Source organism: Thamnophis sirtalis, unplaced genomic scaffold, assembly GCF_051295495.1.
Source record: "Thamnophis sirtalis isolate CommonGarterSnake01/CBP01778 unplaced genomic scaffold, rThaSir2_p1.2 scaffold_13, whole genome shotgun sequence".
Lineage (NCBI taxonomy): Eukaryota > Metazoa > Chordata > Lepidosauria > Squamata > Natricidae > Thamnophis > Thamnophis sirtalis.
Window position 1 is genome coordinate 58483661 of NW_028261393.1, and position 13599 is coordinate 58497259.

The 13599-nt window shown below is 48.2% G+C and overlaps 1 protein-coding gene across 4 annotated transcripts in view; it reads left to right on the top strand.

Annotated features, from left to right (window-relative positions):
• The window catches only part of MTMR1 (myotubularin related protein 1), a 36179-nt gene extending 24108 nt beyond the window's left edge, over positions 1 to 12071 (top strand). For all 4 annotated transcript variants that reach the window (XM_087726987.1, XM_087726988.1, XM_087726989.1 and 1 more), the window contains 3 exons: positions 626 to 739; positions 3656 to 3832; positions 11467 to 12071. In XM_087726987.1, coding sequence (XP_087583113.1) covers positions 626 to 739; positions 3656 to 3832; positions 11467 to 11625 — 450 coding nt within the window. In that variant the 3' untranslated portion in view covers positions 11626 to 12071. The remainder of the gene's footprint in view (positions 1 to 625; positions 740 to 3655; positions 3833 to 11466) is intronic.
• Positions 12072 to 13599: the final 1528 nt, after the last annotated feature.

Here is a 13599-nt window from a genome sequence, read left to right on the forward strand (position 1 = left end):
GCACATAAAAGCTATAAGTGATGAATCGTGATCCTAGTCATCCTAATACCACTCGCCATGAGTTGTCTAAATTAATAAACAATCCGTATGATACCAGGGAGCAATAGGGTTGCAGCCCATCATTTGCCCGACTTGCTTAGCACCTTCAAATCAAAGGACTCCTCCTGTCTTCGGTAGAAAGATAGAAACCCACTTCAGGAATATCGAGGTCCAGCATTTACACAAAGCAGTTGAGTTCTTGCCTTTGGATTGTCATAAACCTTCACATCTTGCTTAGATTAACTGGCCAATGTGGGCCTCTGCATGAACTGGGATCTGGGCAGCTGGGCCACTGGGCATCCTTCCCACATCACTGGGATCATAGTGATGGAGACTTTTAAGAAGAGACCGGGCAGCCATTATGTTCAGAAATAGTAGAGGTCTCCTGCGTGAACAGGGGGTTGAACTAGATGACCTCCGAGGCCCCTTCCAACTCTTGTGACTGTCACTGAACCGCGCTAGCCTACTTGAGCATGTTGTAACAAACCTTTCCCGTCCACGAAAAAAAATCTATTTGCTTCAGTGAAAAGCGGGTTGCTTTTTACTAATGGGGGAAAGATAAATATGTGTATTCTTCCCGCTTTAGTTCCCAGCCGCCTTCGAATTCAACGAGCTGTTTTTGATCAACATTTTGGATCACCTGTACAGCTGTCTGTTCGGCACCTTTCTGTACAACTCAGAACATCAGCGAGTGAAAGAGGTAAAAGAGTCCGTGTGCGTGATGATGATTTGATAAAACGGAGAGGAAGATAATTTCGGGGTTATTTTTTCCTTTTGCTGTAGAGCAGGGATATCCGCGCTTGGCCGCTTGAAGACTTTGCGGAATTCTGGGGAATTCTGGGAGTTGAAGTCCGCAGGTCTTCCAGTGGCTAGATGTGAACACTCCTCCTGTAGAACTTGAAAAGATTCAAATGTTCATCTCTCACTTGAAGTGGGAAACGGCGCCAAACGCCATAAACCCAGCGCTGAAGTCTTTGTCGTGAACACAATTCCTGCCCTTAAGAGCAATTAACGTTTCTAGCTGAAACGACCAGCTTAAGGGCATAATCCGACACTGAAGTGTTTGGAGTTTGATGTTTCTCCCGGTGGGTTCGATGTCTACATTTTGGGTCGCAAAATGTTCCTTATGGCGCCGACTGTAAGAATCCTCGGTTTTCAGGACTAGAAGTTGCAAACCGGGTAAAACGGAGGGTTTACCTTTACATTCTGAGTCCCCGTTGACCATGTGGGACCAAAGCCACCCAAAGGCTCCAGCTAGATAGGATTTCTCTCAAATGTGTGAGAGCAGGCGGGGTCCTTTAAAACAGGACTCCCCAACCTTTCGGACCTCAGGGACCACTAAATTCAGAATTTTAAATCCTTTGGACCACTAATAGGATCTGCCTAATGACTGGCTGCGTGAGCGTAGTTAGGTGGTCATGTGACTGGGTGGGCGTGGCCAACTCGATGTCACTCATGTCGAGGGGTGCCTCGCTGGCCCCTCCTCGCCCCTCCCAGACACTCCTCGCCTGCCCGCCCAGGCTCCTTGGGGCCCCAACAGGAAGCAATTGCTGGAGCAGAGCAGCCACTAGGAGAAAGAGTTGGCAAAACAACTCAGTTCAAATTGGATCTGGCCGAGAAGGAGGCTCAGCAGAAGCACCTCACTGAGGACTAGGAGCATAGGCTTTCCAAGCAGAGGAAAAACCTGCAGGAGTGCAAGGCCAGGTGCCGGCGCCTGGAGGTTCCGCGGGCTGAGATGGTCAACCAATTTCAGGCCATGATGCAGTCCCACTGGAACGAGGCCCTCCGGCTCTTCGCCACCAGCGGTGCTTCCCTCTAGTCTTCGCCCAAAGTCCCCCACCAGGAGGCTGAAGCAGACCCCAAGTCAGAATTTCTGCCCCCCTCCGACCCCCACAAAAAGGCCCCGAAGGGGGAGACTCTCTGCAGCAACACAAGCATTCATTGCACGTATCCATCCCAGGGGCCGCAGTTTGAGGACCCCTGATTTAGTGCAATATTAAAAAATGCAAATAATTTTTCTGCGGACCACCAGAATTTTCTCCCAGATCCCCAGTTGGTGACCGTTGCTTTAAAATACCCTTTGCTTTCGTGTTCGAAGGAGCCACAGCCCAATTGCGTAGCTGTGCCACAAGATGGAGCTGAATTACACCCTCCTCCCCAGAACAGCCTCTCAGCCTCTCATGAAGGGATAATCTAACGCGGCTCCCTCTTTCAGGGAGAAGAAAAAATAGGAAAGAAGAAAGGAAGGATGGGGTGGGGGGAAGAAAATGCCATTTAAAGAGATGACTGTAGTGGAAACAGATGCTTTAGAGCACCAGAGGAATAGGAAATTGCGAGAGGAATCAGATAATGGAGTCTGATTCCGAAAGCTTGATTTAATAACGGCTGTAGAGGGAAGATGGGGCTCGACTTAGAATTTTAATGACCCCCGTTAAAACATAGCCGTTTAATTACAACCCACAATATTTTAGGCAGGTATGAGAGATTGTACCTGTTTTGGTTTTTCCTATAGTAGCACATCATTGATTCCATGCTGTAGAATTTGCTGACATTCAGACCATTTCATTGTTTCGGTTTTTTATCTTGTTTCCCACCTGCCTTGGCCTCAAACGGGCATCACTCACTGTGACGAGGGCATCATGGCTACCCCAGCCTGCTACTTACCATACGTGCCCACATATTAATAAACCCAATAAATGTTAACGTAAAACAGCACTATTGCTCAGTGTTCTAAAATAATCCTCGCATAGAGTATTCTATGCAGGCCAGTCCTTAACTTATGGCCACAATTGAGCCCGAAATTTCTGTTGCCAAGTGAGAGAATTGTTAAGTGAGTTTTGCCCCGTTTTACAACATTCCTTGCCACAGCTGTTAGGTCAGTGTTTCTCAACGTTGGCAACTTGAAGATGTCCGGACTTCAACTCCCAGAATTCCCCAGCCAGCATTCGCTGGCTGGGGAATTCTGGGAGTTGAAGTCCGGACATCTTCAAGTTGCCAACGTTGAGAAACACTGTGTTAGGTGGATCTCTGCAGTTTTTAAGTGAGTCCGGCTTCACCATTGACCTTTGCACATCACAAAAAGGAATTACACGACCCCAGGACACTGCAACACTCACAGACACATGCCAGTTGCCAAGCATTTTTAAACCACGTGACCATGGGGGTGTTGCAACGGTCGTAAGTGTGAGAAATGGTCATAAATCCCCTTTCTCAGTGCCATTGCAACTTCAAACAGTCATTAAACCAAGAGTTGTAAGTCAAGGATTAGCTGTACGCAGGAATCTGGCCAACTAATGATCAGTGGGAAATTGGTGCTGGATTCGGGCCAACAGAATTCAGGAGGAGGGGAGGGGGCTGGACTTGAGTGTCTTGTGGCAACACCAGCATTCTGAACTAAGGGTGCACTTAACTCTGCCCTCTGCCTGCTCTTCTCCTACAAGGAGGACCGTGGGAAGAGGAAATTAGAGGGTATTTAGGAAGATACGATTTAGGACAGCCACTCCCTAGAATCTCTAGGGTATTTCGGTTAAGAATATTATAAATTTAGTCTGGCAAGACGCTGTCTATATATACATTGCAGGCATAACCTTTTCATAACCTTGTTTGTTTTGCTCAGGAGATAAACACCAAAACCGTCTCTCTGTGGTCCTACATCAACAGCCAGGTGGAAGATTTCAGCAACCCTTTCTATGTCAACTACAAGAACCACGTTCTCTACCCAGTAGCCAGCTTAAGTCACCTGGAATTGTGGGTCAACTACTATGTACGTTGGGACCCCCGCATGAGACCCCAGGTATGTTTCCCACGCAGTTGGCCTTCTGTGAATCCAAAGGGCAGAAACAAGGGACAGAAGCAAATAATCCTGAACTAGAAATCTTGGAGCTTTTGACTGCCTCATAGAAGTAATCCAAGGTCTGATTAACAGGAGGTTAGCTCTGCTGGACTTTCTTTCTCCCCCTTTCATCCGGAAATAGCCCAGGACATAGTCACTCTGTCATTGCTACGAGAAACTGCAGGTCGAAATCACAACTCTTAAAGTTAAAAGTGAGGATCCACATTCTTGAAAGGGAGGGAAGTAAGCAGTGGGGCACCACAAGGTTCTCTCTTGGGCCCAGTGCTCTTCAGTATCTTCCTAAACTAGACTTAGATGAGGGAAGAGAAGGGGAACTCACCAAATGTGCAGGTGATGCTAAGCTGGCAGGAATAGCCAACACCCTAGAAGACAGGCTCAAGTTCCAGATGGATCTTCACAGACGTGAACCCTGGGCCCTCTCTAACAAAATGAAATTCAACCTAGAGAAAAGGGACGTCTCACACTTAGGCAAGAAAAGCCCAAAGGACACTTATAAACTGGGTGAAACCAGACTTGAGAGCAGGGACTGGGAGAGGCATCGTGGACTCTTAGTGGACGACCAGCTAAATAGGAGCCAGTTGTGTGCAGCGGCAGCCAAAAAAGCCAGCGCAACCCTAAGCTGCATTAACAGAGGGACACAATCAGGATCAAGGGAGGGACCAACACCACTCCATAAAGCCTTAGTAAGGCCACACCTAGAATCCTGCATCCAGTTTTGGGCACCACACCATAAAAAAAGATGTTGAGACTCTAGAAAGAGTGCAGAGAACAGCAACCAGGATGATGAGGGGATTGGATGCTAAAATTGACTGATTGCAGGAACTTGGCCTGGCTGGTCTAGTGAAGAGAAGGACCAGGGGAGACAGGATAGCCGTCTTCCAATATTTGAGGGGCTGCCCCAGAGAGGAGGAGGGTCAAGCTATTCTCCAAAGCACCTTTGAAGGCCAGACAAGGAACAACGGATGGAAACTGACCAAGGAGAGATTCAACCTGGAAATAAGGAGAACTTTTCTGACAGTGAGAAGAATCAACCCATGGAACAGAAGTTGCCTTCGGAAGTAGTGGGAGCTTCATCACCGGAGGCTTCCAGGAAGAGACTGGACTGCCATCGGTCAGAAATGGTGTAGGGTCTCCTGCCTGGGGGGTGGGTTGGATTGGATGACCTACAAGGTCCCTTCCAACTCTTAAACTAAACTAATCTAAAATGGCTAGATACTTAAGAGAATTCCCTTCCCCTTAGGAAGCTTTTTCAGTAGCCGAATTCCAAGATTTTGGGCCATAAGCCCTTTGCATTCCGTCTCTTACCTTTCCATTTTGCCGCCCGAGAAAGACATTTTGGGTGCGAAAGACTCATAATCACTCATTGCCTCCTAGGACCTATTAGGAAGTTCGTTTGGTTGCCAGCTCGGATTCTCCGTTTGTGCTGAGTCTAGTTTCCTTCGCTAAAATAGTAGCTAATAAATAGCGTCTCAACCTTCCTCCCAAGTCCCCGAGCGGGTCCTGAGGATAAAGAGCTTTCTGGCCAGCCATGATTGTAAGTCTGCTGCCAGCTGATGGATATGCCACTGCCCTGGTGTGGAATTTGGAGGGGGGGGGGAAGCACAACTGCTACAAATCGTTTTGATGAAACCACAATTCAGGAAGGAAATGTTTTATCGCAGCTTCGTGTGGAAAAAACTTTTGGTAAGGAAGAACAGACACAAACGTAGTTTTACGTTTTAAATAGCAATAGATAAATCAGCAAACTTTACTAAGTCCCCCCGCTTCCCGATATAAAAGCTTGGTGACAAAGTTAAATAGCTGCTGTAGTCCACATTTCATTATCAATTATTCATGCAGGTATTAAAGTCGTCTGTGATCGATAAACATGGATAGATCTCAGACGGCCCCTCAGCCAGGCAGATTGAAGATTGTTCTGCTTGTTCCTTCCAAAGCAGACCAAGAAGGAATCCGGTCTTGCCACAAATAGATCTTCAACTCATTTAACTTGAGAACAGAAGATAAATTCAACCTGAAGGTCTTCAGACTCCAGAGGATTGTGAATTTAGAAAAAAATAGATTAAAGATAAAGGTTCCCCTCGCACATATGTGCTAGTTGTTCCCGACTCTAGGGGGTGATGCTCATCTCCCTTTCAAGGCCAAAGAGCCAGCGCTGTCCAGAGACATCTCTGTGGTCATGTGGCCGGCATGACTCAAAGCTGAAGGCGCACGGAACGCTGTTCCCTTCCCACCAAAGGTGGTTCCTATTTTTCTACTTGCATTTTTTACATGCTTTTGAACTGCCAGGTTGGCAGAAGCTGGGACAAGGAACGGGAGCTCCCTCCGTTATGCAGCTAGGGATTCCAACCACTGACCTTTCTAATCGACAAGCTCAGTGTCTTAGCCACTGAGCCACCACATCCCTGTATACCTTATAATACCTTTTATAAAGTATTCTGAAATACAAAAGCAAATAAGAGGACAGAGAGGGGAAAGGGGAAAGAAAAGTAAGGAAGGATAGAGGGAAAAAAAGAAAAGGAAACATTGACTTCCCACTCTGTTTCAGTAGAATCAGGCAATAAGGAACAACAAATCACCACTTTCGGTCTTCCCATAATAGTATGAACCAGCCATTTCTATAAAAACCTGTCAGTCTAATCTGTAAAACCCCAAACCAAAAGTTTCATTCTTTTCCACATCAAGCACGGAGTTCAGAAGTGGTTTCCATGTGGAAAGAGAAGGACTTGTGTTCTCTTCTTCAAGCAAAGTAGTCAAAATTGAAACTTTTAAAACCCAAATAAGTAATAACTAGCACACATTCCCATATATACAGATATGTATAGAACATTATGTTACACCGCTATGAACCATGTTGCCCTGCAAGTCTCTCACATTAAGCCTGATTCTGGTGCTCGGTTGCCTTCAGACGTCTGACGACCCAGGGATGAGAGCTCTTTCCCAGCCTGCTCCTTCGGCTGGCTGTGCGTCTCTATCTCCCGCCCAACGGCAGGAAAGGAAAGGGGCTGACCAGGGTGTGGATCTAGAAGATCTCCAAGGTCCCTTCTAACCCCATAAACCAGAGCTGGCTGGAGAATTCTGGGAGTTGAAGTCCACAAGTCTTAAAGTTGCCAAGTTTGGGAACCACTGCCATAACCAACTGGTTTGGAAAGCTGCTCGGAGTGGCTTTGACTTCTCAGCAAACATCCCATGTTTGGCAAAAGCCCAGAAGCCTCTAATGTGCTCCTGTTCTGGGCCTGTGGCAGGAGACTCTGCGGCAGGCATGGCTAACCTTTTTTGGCGTCATGTGCCGAAAGCCCATCAGCGCACCCATAATGCAATGCTCACCTGACTTCCCCCTGTGTGCGGCCGACGCATACACACATGACCTCCCATGCTCCCCCCCACTCCTGTGCATGCGCACATGACCCCACGCATGTGCATGCAACCCCCATGCGTGTCTCAACCCCCCATGCATGCACGCACATCTCCCGCATGCGTCCTGCCCCCCGGACATGTGCGGCGGAGACCCAAAAACCAACTGGCTGGCCCGTGCACATGCGTGGTGTAGCTGAGCTGGGACAATGGCTGGCGTGCCTGCAGAGAGGGCTGTGTGTGCCACCTGTGGGGTTCCTGTCATAGGTTGCCCATCACGGCTCTCTGCCGTTCTGAAGAAAGAAACGGCTTTGCTTCTCTTCCTTAGAGGAGACGGAGCCATCACTGGACCCATCGTCCGGTTTAGCCTCCGGGCCCCTTGGTTCCTCTTCTCTGCCCCCTTTCCATAGCAATAGCAGTTAGACTTATATACCGCTTCATAGGGCTTTCAGCCCTCTCTAAGCGGTTTACAAAGTCAGCATATTGCCCCCAACAACAATCCGGGTCCTCATTTTACCCACCTCAGAAGGATGGAAGGCTGAGTCAACCCTGAGCCAGTGAGATTTGAACCGCCGAACTGCAGCTACCAGTCAGCTGAAGTGGCCTGCAGTACTGCACTCTATCCACGGCGCCATAGCCTCAACATCTCTTTCATCTTTTGAATGGGCCACTTGTCCCATTAAACACACCTTCAGCCGGGCTTCCTGGCTGTTCCCTGTTGTTTCAGGAGCCCTTCTCAGAGCTCGGGAGCCCGTTTTCGCTGGCAAAGCGCTGGTACCACCAGAGGAGCCCCCCCCCCCCCCCACAAGTGACATCAAGCTGGCCGCACCTACCCTGGCCACACCCCTGCCCCCCCTCCCCCAGGTCAAACATAGCCCTGACGCAGCCTGCAATGACATTGAGTTTGAGACCCCTGACCTAGGCCGAAGAGGGGAATGGCCACTCTGTCAACCAGCACCCCCCCCCCAAAAAAGGCCAAAGCTCCCATTGTCTTTGTGCCTCGGAGAGAGAGGCGTGATTGCTGGGTGCTCAAATTCTGCCCCCCTCGAAGGCCATTCGTTCCGTGGCGTCATCCTAGCAGCCACCAAGTGGGTGGGATCGCTTTATAGAATGAAGCAGCGGGGTTGAAATCGGCATTTCGTCCGACAGATGCTGTTCTTCCTAGGGGGGGGGGAGGGGGGGAGAAAGGGAGAGGGGTGGGAGAAGAAAGAGACCCTTCCACTGCAGAGCCCTTTGAATCAAGGGTGTCCTTGAGCTGGCAAAGGGGACGCAGGCGCCTCCGTTAGAGAGTTTGGCTCCGTACAGTTTGGAACAAGCCATGCCTGAAGTGCGCGGCAGCGATACGGCTGGCTTTCGCGCCTCTCCTTGTGGGTGTGAATGTTGTACCACACAATGCTGGAAGAGAGGGGGGGGAAGACAGGCCACCCCCCCAGATGCACAGAGAGAAAAATCCCCATTTAAATGGGGGCAGTTTAAAGCCTGCCTTCGTCGCCAAGACAGAAGCTGCATTAGCAGAACGCACCCTTCGCTCGTGATTTCCGCATCCTTCCCTTCGCTGGGCTCTCGTGCCGCCTCCTATTTCTGATCCACAGGTTAGGTTGTTATAATTAGCTGTGCTGGGGGAGCACTAGAAGCCTCCTTAATTAAGCACCTAATAAATCCCGAAGTGAAATCCGCTGCGGCTTACCGGTCCAGGCCAGAACCAATCCTTTCTCACACATTCACACATGTTATCCCTACCAGTCTAACCAAGACTCCGGATTCCCACCAGCAGCAGCATTTCCACAACGGGCCAAATTTGTGTGCTTTTAAGCTTCAGTTTGTGCATGTGTGTTTTTTTCCCTGTGTGTGTAAGAGGCCTAGTGTGTTTCACCAACCCACTCCTTCCATTAATTTACGCCGCAGTGTATTGTACAATCCCGTGCAAAGGGCAAATTCAGCCACGGGATTAAATGTAGCGTGCGAATGTAGCTGCTCAGCCCATTGTCTCATCAATGACGATAAACACACACACACACACCTGCCTTTGCAACACATGCATGCATTTGCAGTAGTAAAATTACAACACGGAAAGCGAACAGCTGCCTCCCAGTGTTCAAGCGTCCGTGAAGGAGCTCCTCCTTGGAAATATCACTGCGATCAGGTGCCCTTCAGATCTCTTGAGTCTGCAACTCCACAATTGCCCACCACACGCCTCCGTGTAGCAGGTGGGAAGGGCTTATCCGTCCCGGAAGGCCAAACCTCTGTCACCTTGAATTAGTCATTTATCAAGCCTCCTGCAAGGTAATTTCTACCTTTACAGCTGGGGGGGGGGGTTTAAGCTTCCCTTCCTTCCTTCCTTCCTTCCTTCCTTGTGATTCCCCCCCAACCCGCCCTTCTTCCAAATCAGCAAGGAGATTTCAGTGTTTCTTCCAAACGTTTTAAAAGAGGGTTTCTCAACCTTGGTGGTTTTAAGATATTCCTCAGCCAGCTTTGCAATGCCTGGACTTGGGCAACTCCACGGAACGAGAAGCCCACAATTTTTTTCTCTTTGAGCTTCGGGCAAGTGTGGAAAGATTATTCTTAAAAATAAAATAAAATCCCCACCCATCATTTGATCTACTGCATTTCTCAGTTGGAATTTGCAATTCCGTCGCTGTAGCTCTGCCCTTCATTATCCTAGTTTCTTGTCTGATATATACATACATACATATACACATACATACATATATATATGTATATATATGTATGTATGTATGCATACATACATACATACACACACACACACACACATACACACATACAGACACACATACACACACACACATATTCACCTCTGCTTCCATTACAGATCATCCCTAGTTTGGGTTTTGTTGTTTCGAAGGGAAAGGTTAAAATTAAGTCACAAAGATGGCCCAGGGATGCTTTTCCAAAAGGCAAGTGGGCTTCGTTGCCTTTTTCCTTGAAAACCTTTTGCTTCTCATCCAAGAAGCTGAACTGAAGAAGCTCCTCGGTGGATGAGAAGAGAAACGTTTTCTTTCCAACGCAAGAAAATCCAGTTGCCTTTTGGAAAAACTCCCTGGGGACCACCGTGACCTGGATGCCTCAGAGCCTCCATAGACATTGACCCCAAAAGATACCGATACAGATGTTGGAGGGGACCTTGTCCAACCCCCCCTCCCAAGCAGGAGACCCTACACCATTTCTGACCGATGGTCTTCCAGCCTCTTCTTGAAAGCTTCCAGTCATGAAGCTCCCACAACTTCCGAAGGCAACTTCTGTTCCATGGGTTGATTGCTCTCACTGTCAGAAAATGTTCTCCCTGTTTCTAGGTTGAATCTCTCCTTCATCAGTTTCCATCCATTCTTCCTTCTCTCGCTTTCGGGTGCCTTGAAGAATAGTTTGATCCCCTCCACTCTGTGGCAGCCCCTCAAATATTGGAAGTCTGATTATCCTGTCTCCCCTGGTCCTTCTCCTCACTAGACCAGCCATGCCCAGTTCCTGCAAACAATCATCGTATGTTATAGTGTCCAATCCCCTCATCCTCCTGGTTGCTCTTCTCTGCACTCTTTCTAGAGTCTCCACATCTTTTTTGTAGTATAGTGACCAAAACTGGATGCAGGATTCTAGGTGTGGCCTTACTAAGGCTTTATGGAGTGGTATTAGTCCCTCCCTTGATCTTGATTGTATCCCCCTCTTAATGCAGCTTAGTATTGCATTGGCTTTTTTGGCTGCCCCTGTACACAACTGGCTCCTGTTTAGCTGGTCGTCCACTAAGAGTCCACGATGCCTCTCCCAGTCCCTGCTCTCAAGCCTGGTTTCACCCAGTTTATATGTGTCCTTTGGGCTTTTCTTGCCTAAGTGTGAGACTTCCCTTTTCTCTACGTTGAATTTCATTTTGTTAGAGAGGGCCCAGGGTTCAAGTCTGTGAAGATCCATCTGGAACTTGAGCCTGTCTTCTAGGGTGTTGGCTATTCCTGCCAGCTTAGCATCCCCTGCACATTTGGTGAGTTCCCCTTCTCTTCCCTCATCTAAGTCTAGTTTAGGAAGATACTGAAGAGCATTGGGCCCAAGAGAGAACCTTGTGGTGCCCCACTGCTTTCTTCCCTCCCTTTTAAGATTGTGGATCCTCACTTTTAACTTTAAGCGTTGTGACTGCTGAATGATGAACAGTTGGGAGAGTCTTACAATGTTGACCCTGGGCTCTTTCAAAGCCAACCGAAACCTGTTTTCCGTCCCAACAGATGCCAATTCACCAGAACCTGAAGGAACTCCTCGCCATCCGAACCGAACTTCAAAAGAGGGTGGAAGAACTCCAGCGGGAAGCCGCCAAGCGCTCCATTTCGTCTTCCTCCGAGCGGGGCTCCTCTCCCGCCATCACCCCCGTCCACACTTCCGTCTGACCGACCAGCGAGGCCCCGCGAGGTTTACTACAGACACGTTATCTGCTGCCAGAAACCCTCCCTCCCTCCCTCCCTCCCTCCCTCCGGTGTTATTTGGGCTGGAGGGTAAAGTGGGGGGGGGAGGCCTCCCCCCCTTTCCCTCGGTGTCTGTTACAGTAAAGCCAAAAGTATTTCCTTGCAGTATCGCGCTGTGCAGTGGGTGGTTGCTCATTTCTTTCCTATCTGTCTTTAAAAAAAAACCGTGAGCGTTGAGTCAATAGCCAAACTCTTTTTAACTCCTTGCTAAAACTTGCAGCAGAAGCAGGAAATCTGTTGCTGGGGGAAGCAATTGGGGAGGCCGTATTCCACCATCGCCTCCTGCCTCCTTGACAGATCTTCTCCAGTTAGCTTCATGTCCGAGAAGGGAAACCTCCTTCGCTTCCCTTGGTACTCCCTCCGGGGTGGGGTGGGGGGTGGGGGTTCTTGGAGAAGGGGAAAGGAAGCCACAGCCAACACTGTATTTTTGGGGACAGTTCCGATGACTTTGATGCACTTTGAAATGGATTTGGGTTTTTTTTATTATTATTCCTATAGGAGTTGTATATTTTGAATAAAGACGTTTTAAAAAGCCTCTCTCCCTTCTGTCGCTCTCTCTCTCTCATATTCTGTTCTCTTTCTGTATTTATTCTATTCCTATATTTTTATTCTATTCTGTTGTGTTTTATTCTTATTCTGTATTCTATTCTATTTCTAGGGAATTGCCCTCACTCGCTCTGTAAATGTACGTAGTGAAATGGCCCTCCCCATTTAAACTGGCACAGAAATCTCATCTTTGCCCCGGAAGGATGTTTAACTTTCTCTGATGCCTTTTATACCAGTCCTGGGTGTGTGTGTGTGTGGAAGGAGAGGACAATAGACTACCCCCCCTCCCCAGAGGTGAGCCTTGTGTGTGTGGAGGGGGAGAGGGGTCGGTGGCAGCCAATTTCTCCTCCTGGCTTTCAGTATTCAGGACCACGCATGAACATCACACCTCCAACCCCCCCACGCCCCCTCCACCTGGTGGTAGGTCGTTCCGCTGGTTATTTTTCTCCCTGTCAGGAAATTTGTGATACACAATAGTTGTCGTGACAGCATACAAACACGGTGTGTCCCCCCCCCCTTCCTCACAAAACGTTTCCCCCATCCTCTTATTACGACAGCGTCCTTTTGACACGGAAGTAGAGTTTTGCAGCCAAGGGAATACCAGGCAGTCCTCGACTTACAGCCATAATCGAGCCCGGATCTTCTTTTGCTAAGCGAGACGGTGGTTGAGTTTTGCCTCCTTCAACGGCCTTCCTTGCCATGGTTGTTAAGTGAATCACTGCCGTTTGTTAAGTCGGTCACACGGTTTATTAAGCGAACCTGCCTTGTCCCATCGATTTTGCTTGCCAGAAGGGGAATCACGTAACCCTGGGACGCTGCAACCGTCGTAAACGTGAGCCACTTATCAAATACGGAATCTATTTTACCCGTGGTTGGAACAAAGGGGTGGAGATTAAGAATGTAAATTTGTATCGTTAAGCCAATGAAATACCCAGGCCACCCAATGTTTAATAAGCACTAAGAAGTGTATTTAATAGAAAAATCAATGAAATATAAAAATAAACACGGGCCAGTTGCCAAGCCTCCAAATTTTGATCCCCCGACTGCGGGAGAGCCTGCAACGTTTGTTACGTGTGAAAAACAGTTCCCGAGTCACTTTTTTTCAGTGCCGGTCTAACTTTGGCTACTAAACGAACTGTCGTAAGTCGAGAACTCCCTGCATCTCTTAAGAGTGTAAGAATCTATATATATAAAAGGCAAATACCACTCATCACGAAATCTCCAGAACTGTAAAGCCTACAAACTTGAAATTTGACACGTATGTTTCTCTTGGCTTCTAGGTGCTCGTTAAGAAAAGATTTCTCAAAATGATCATCAGATCAACAGTATTTTTAATACAGTATTATATTAACA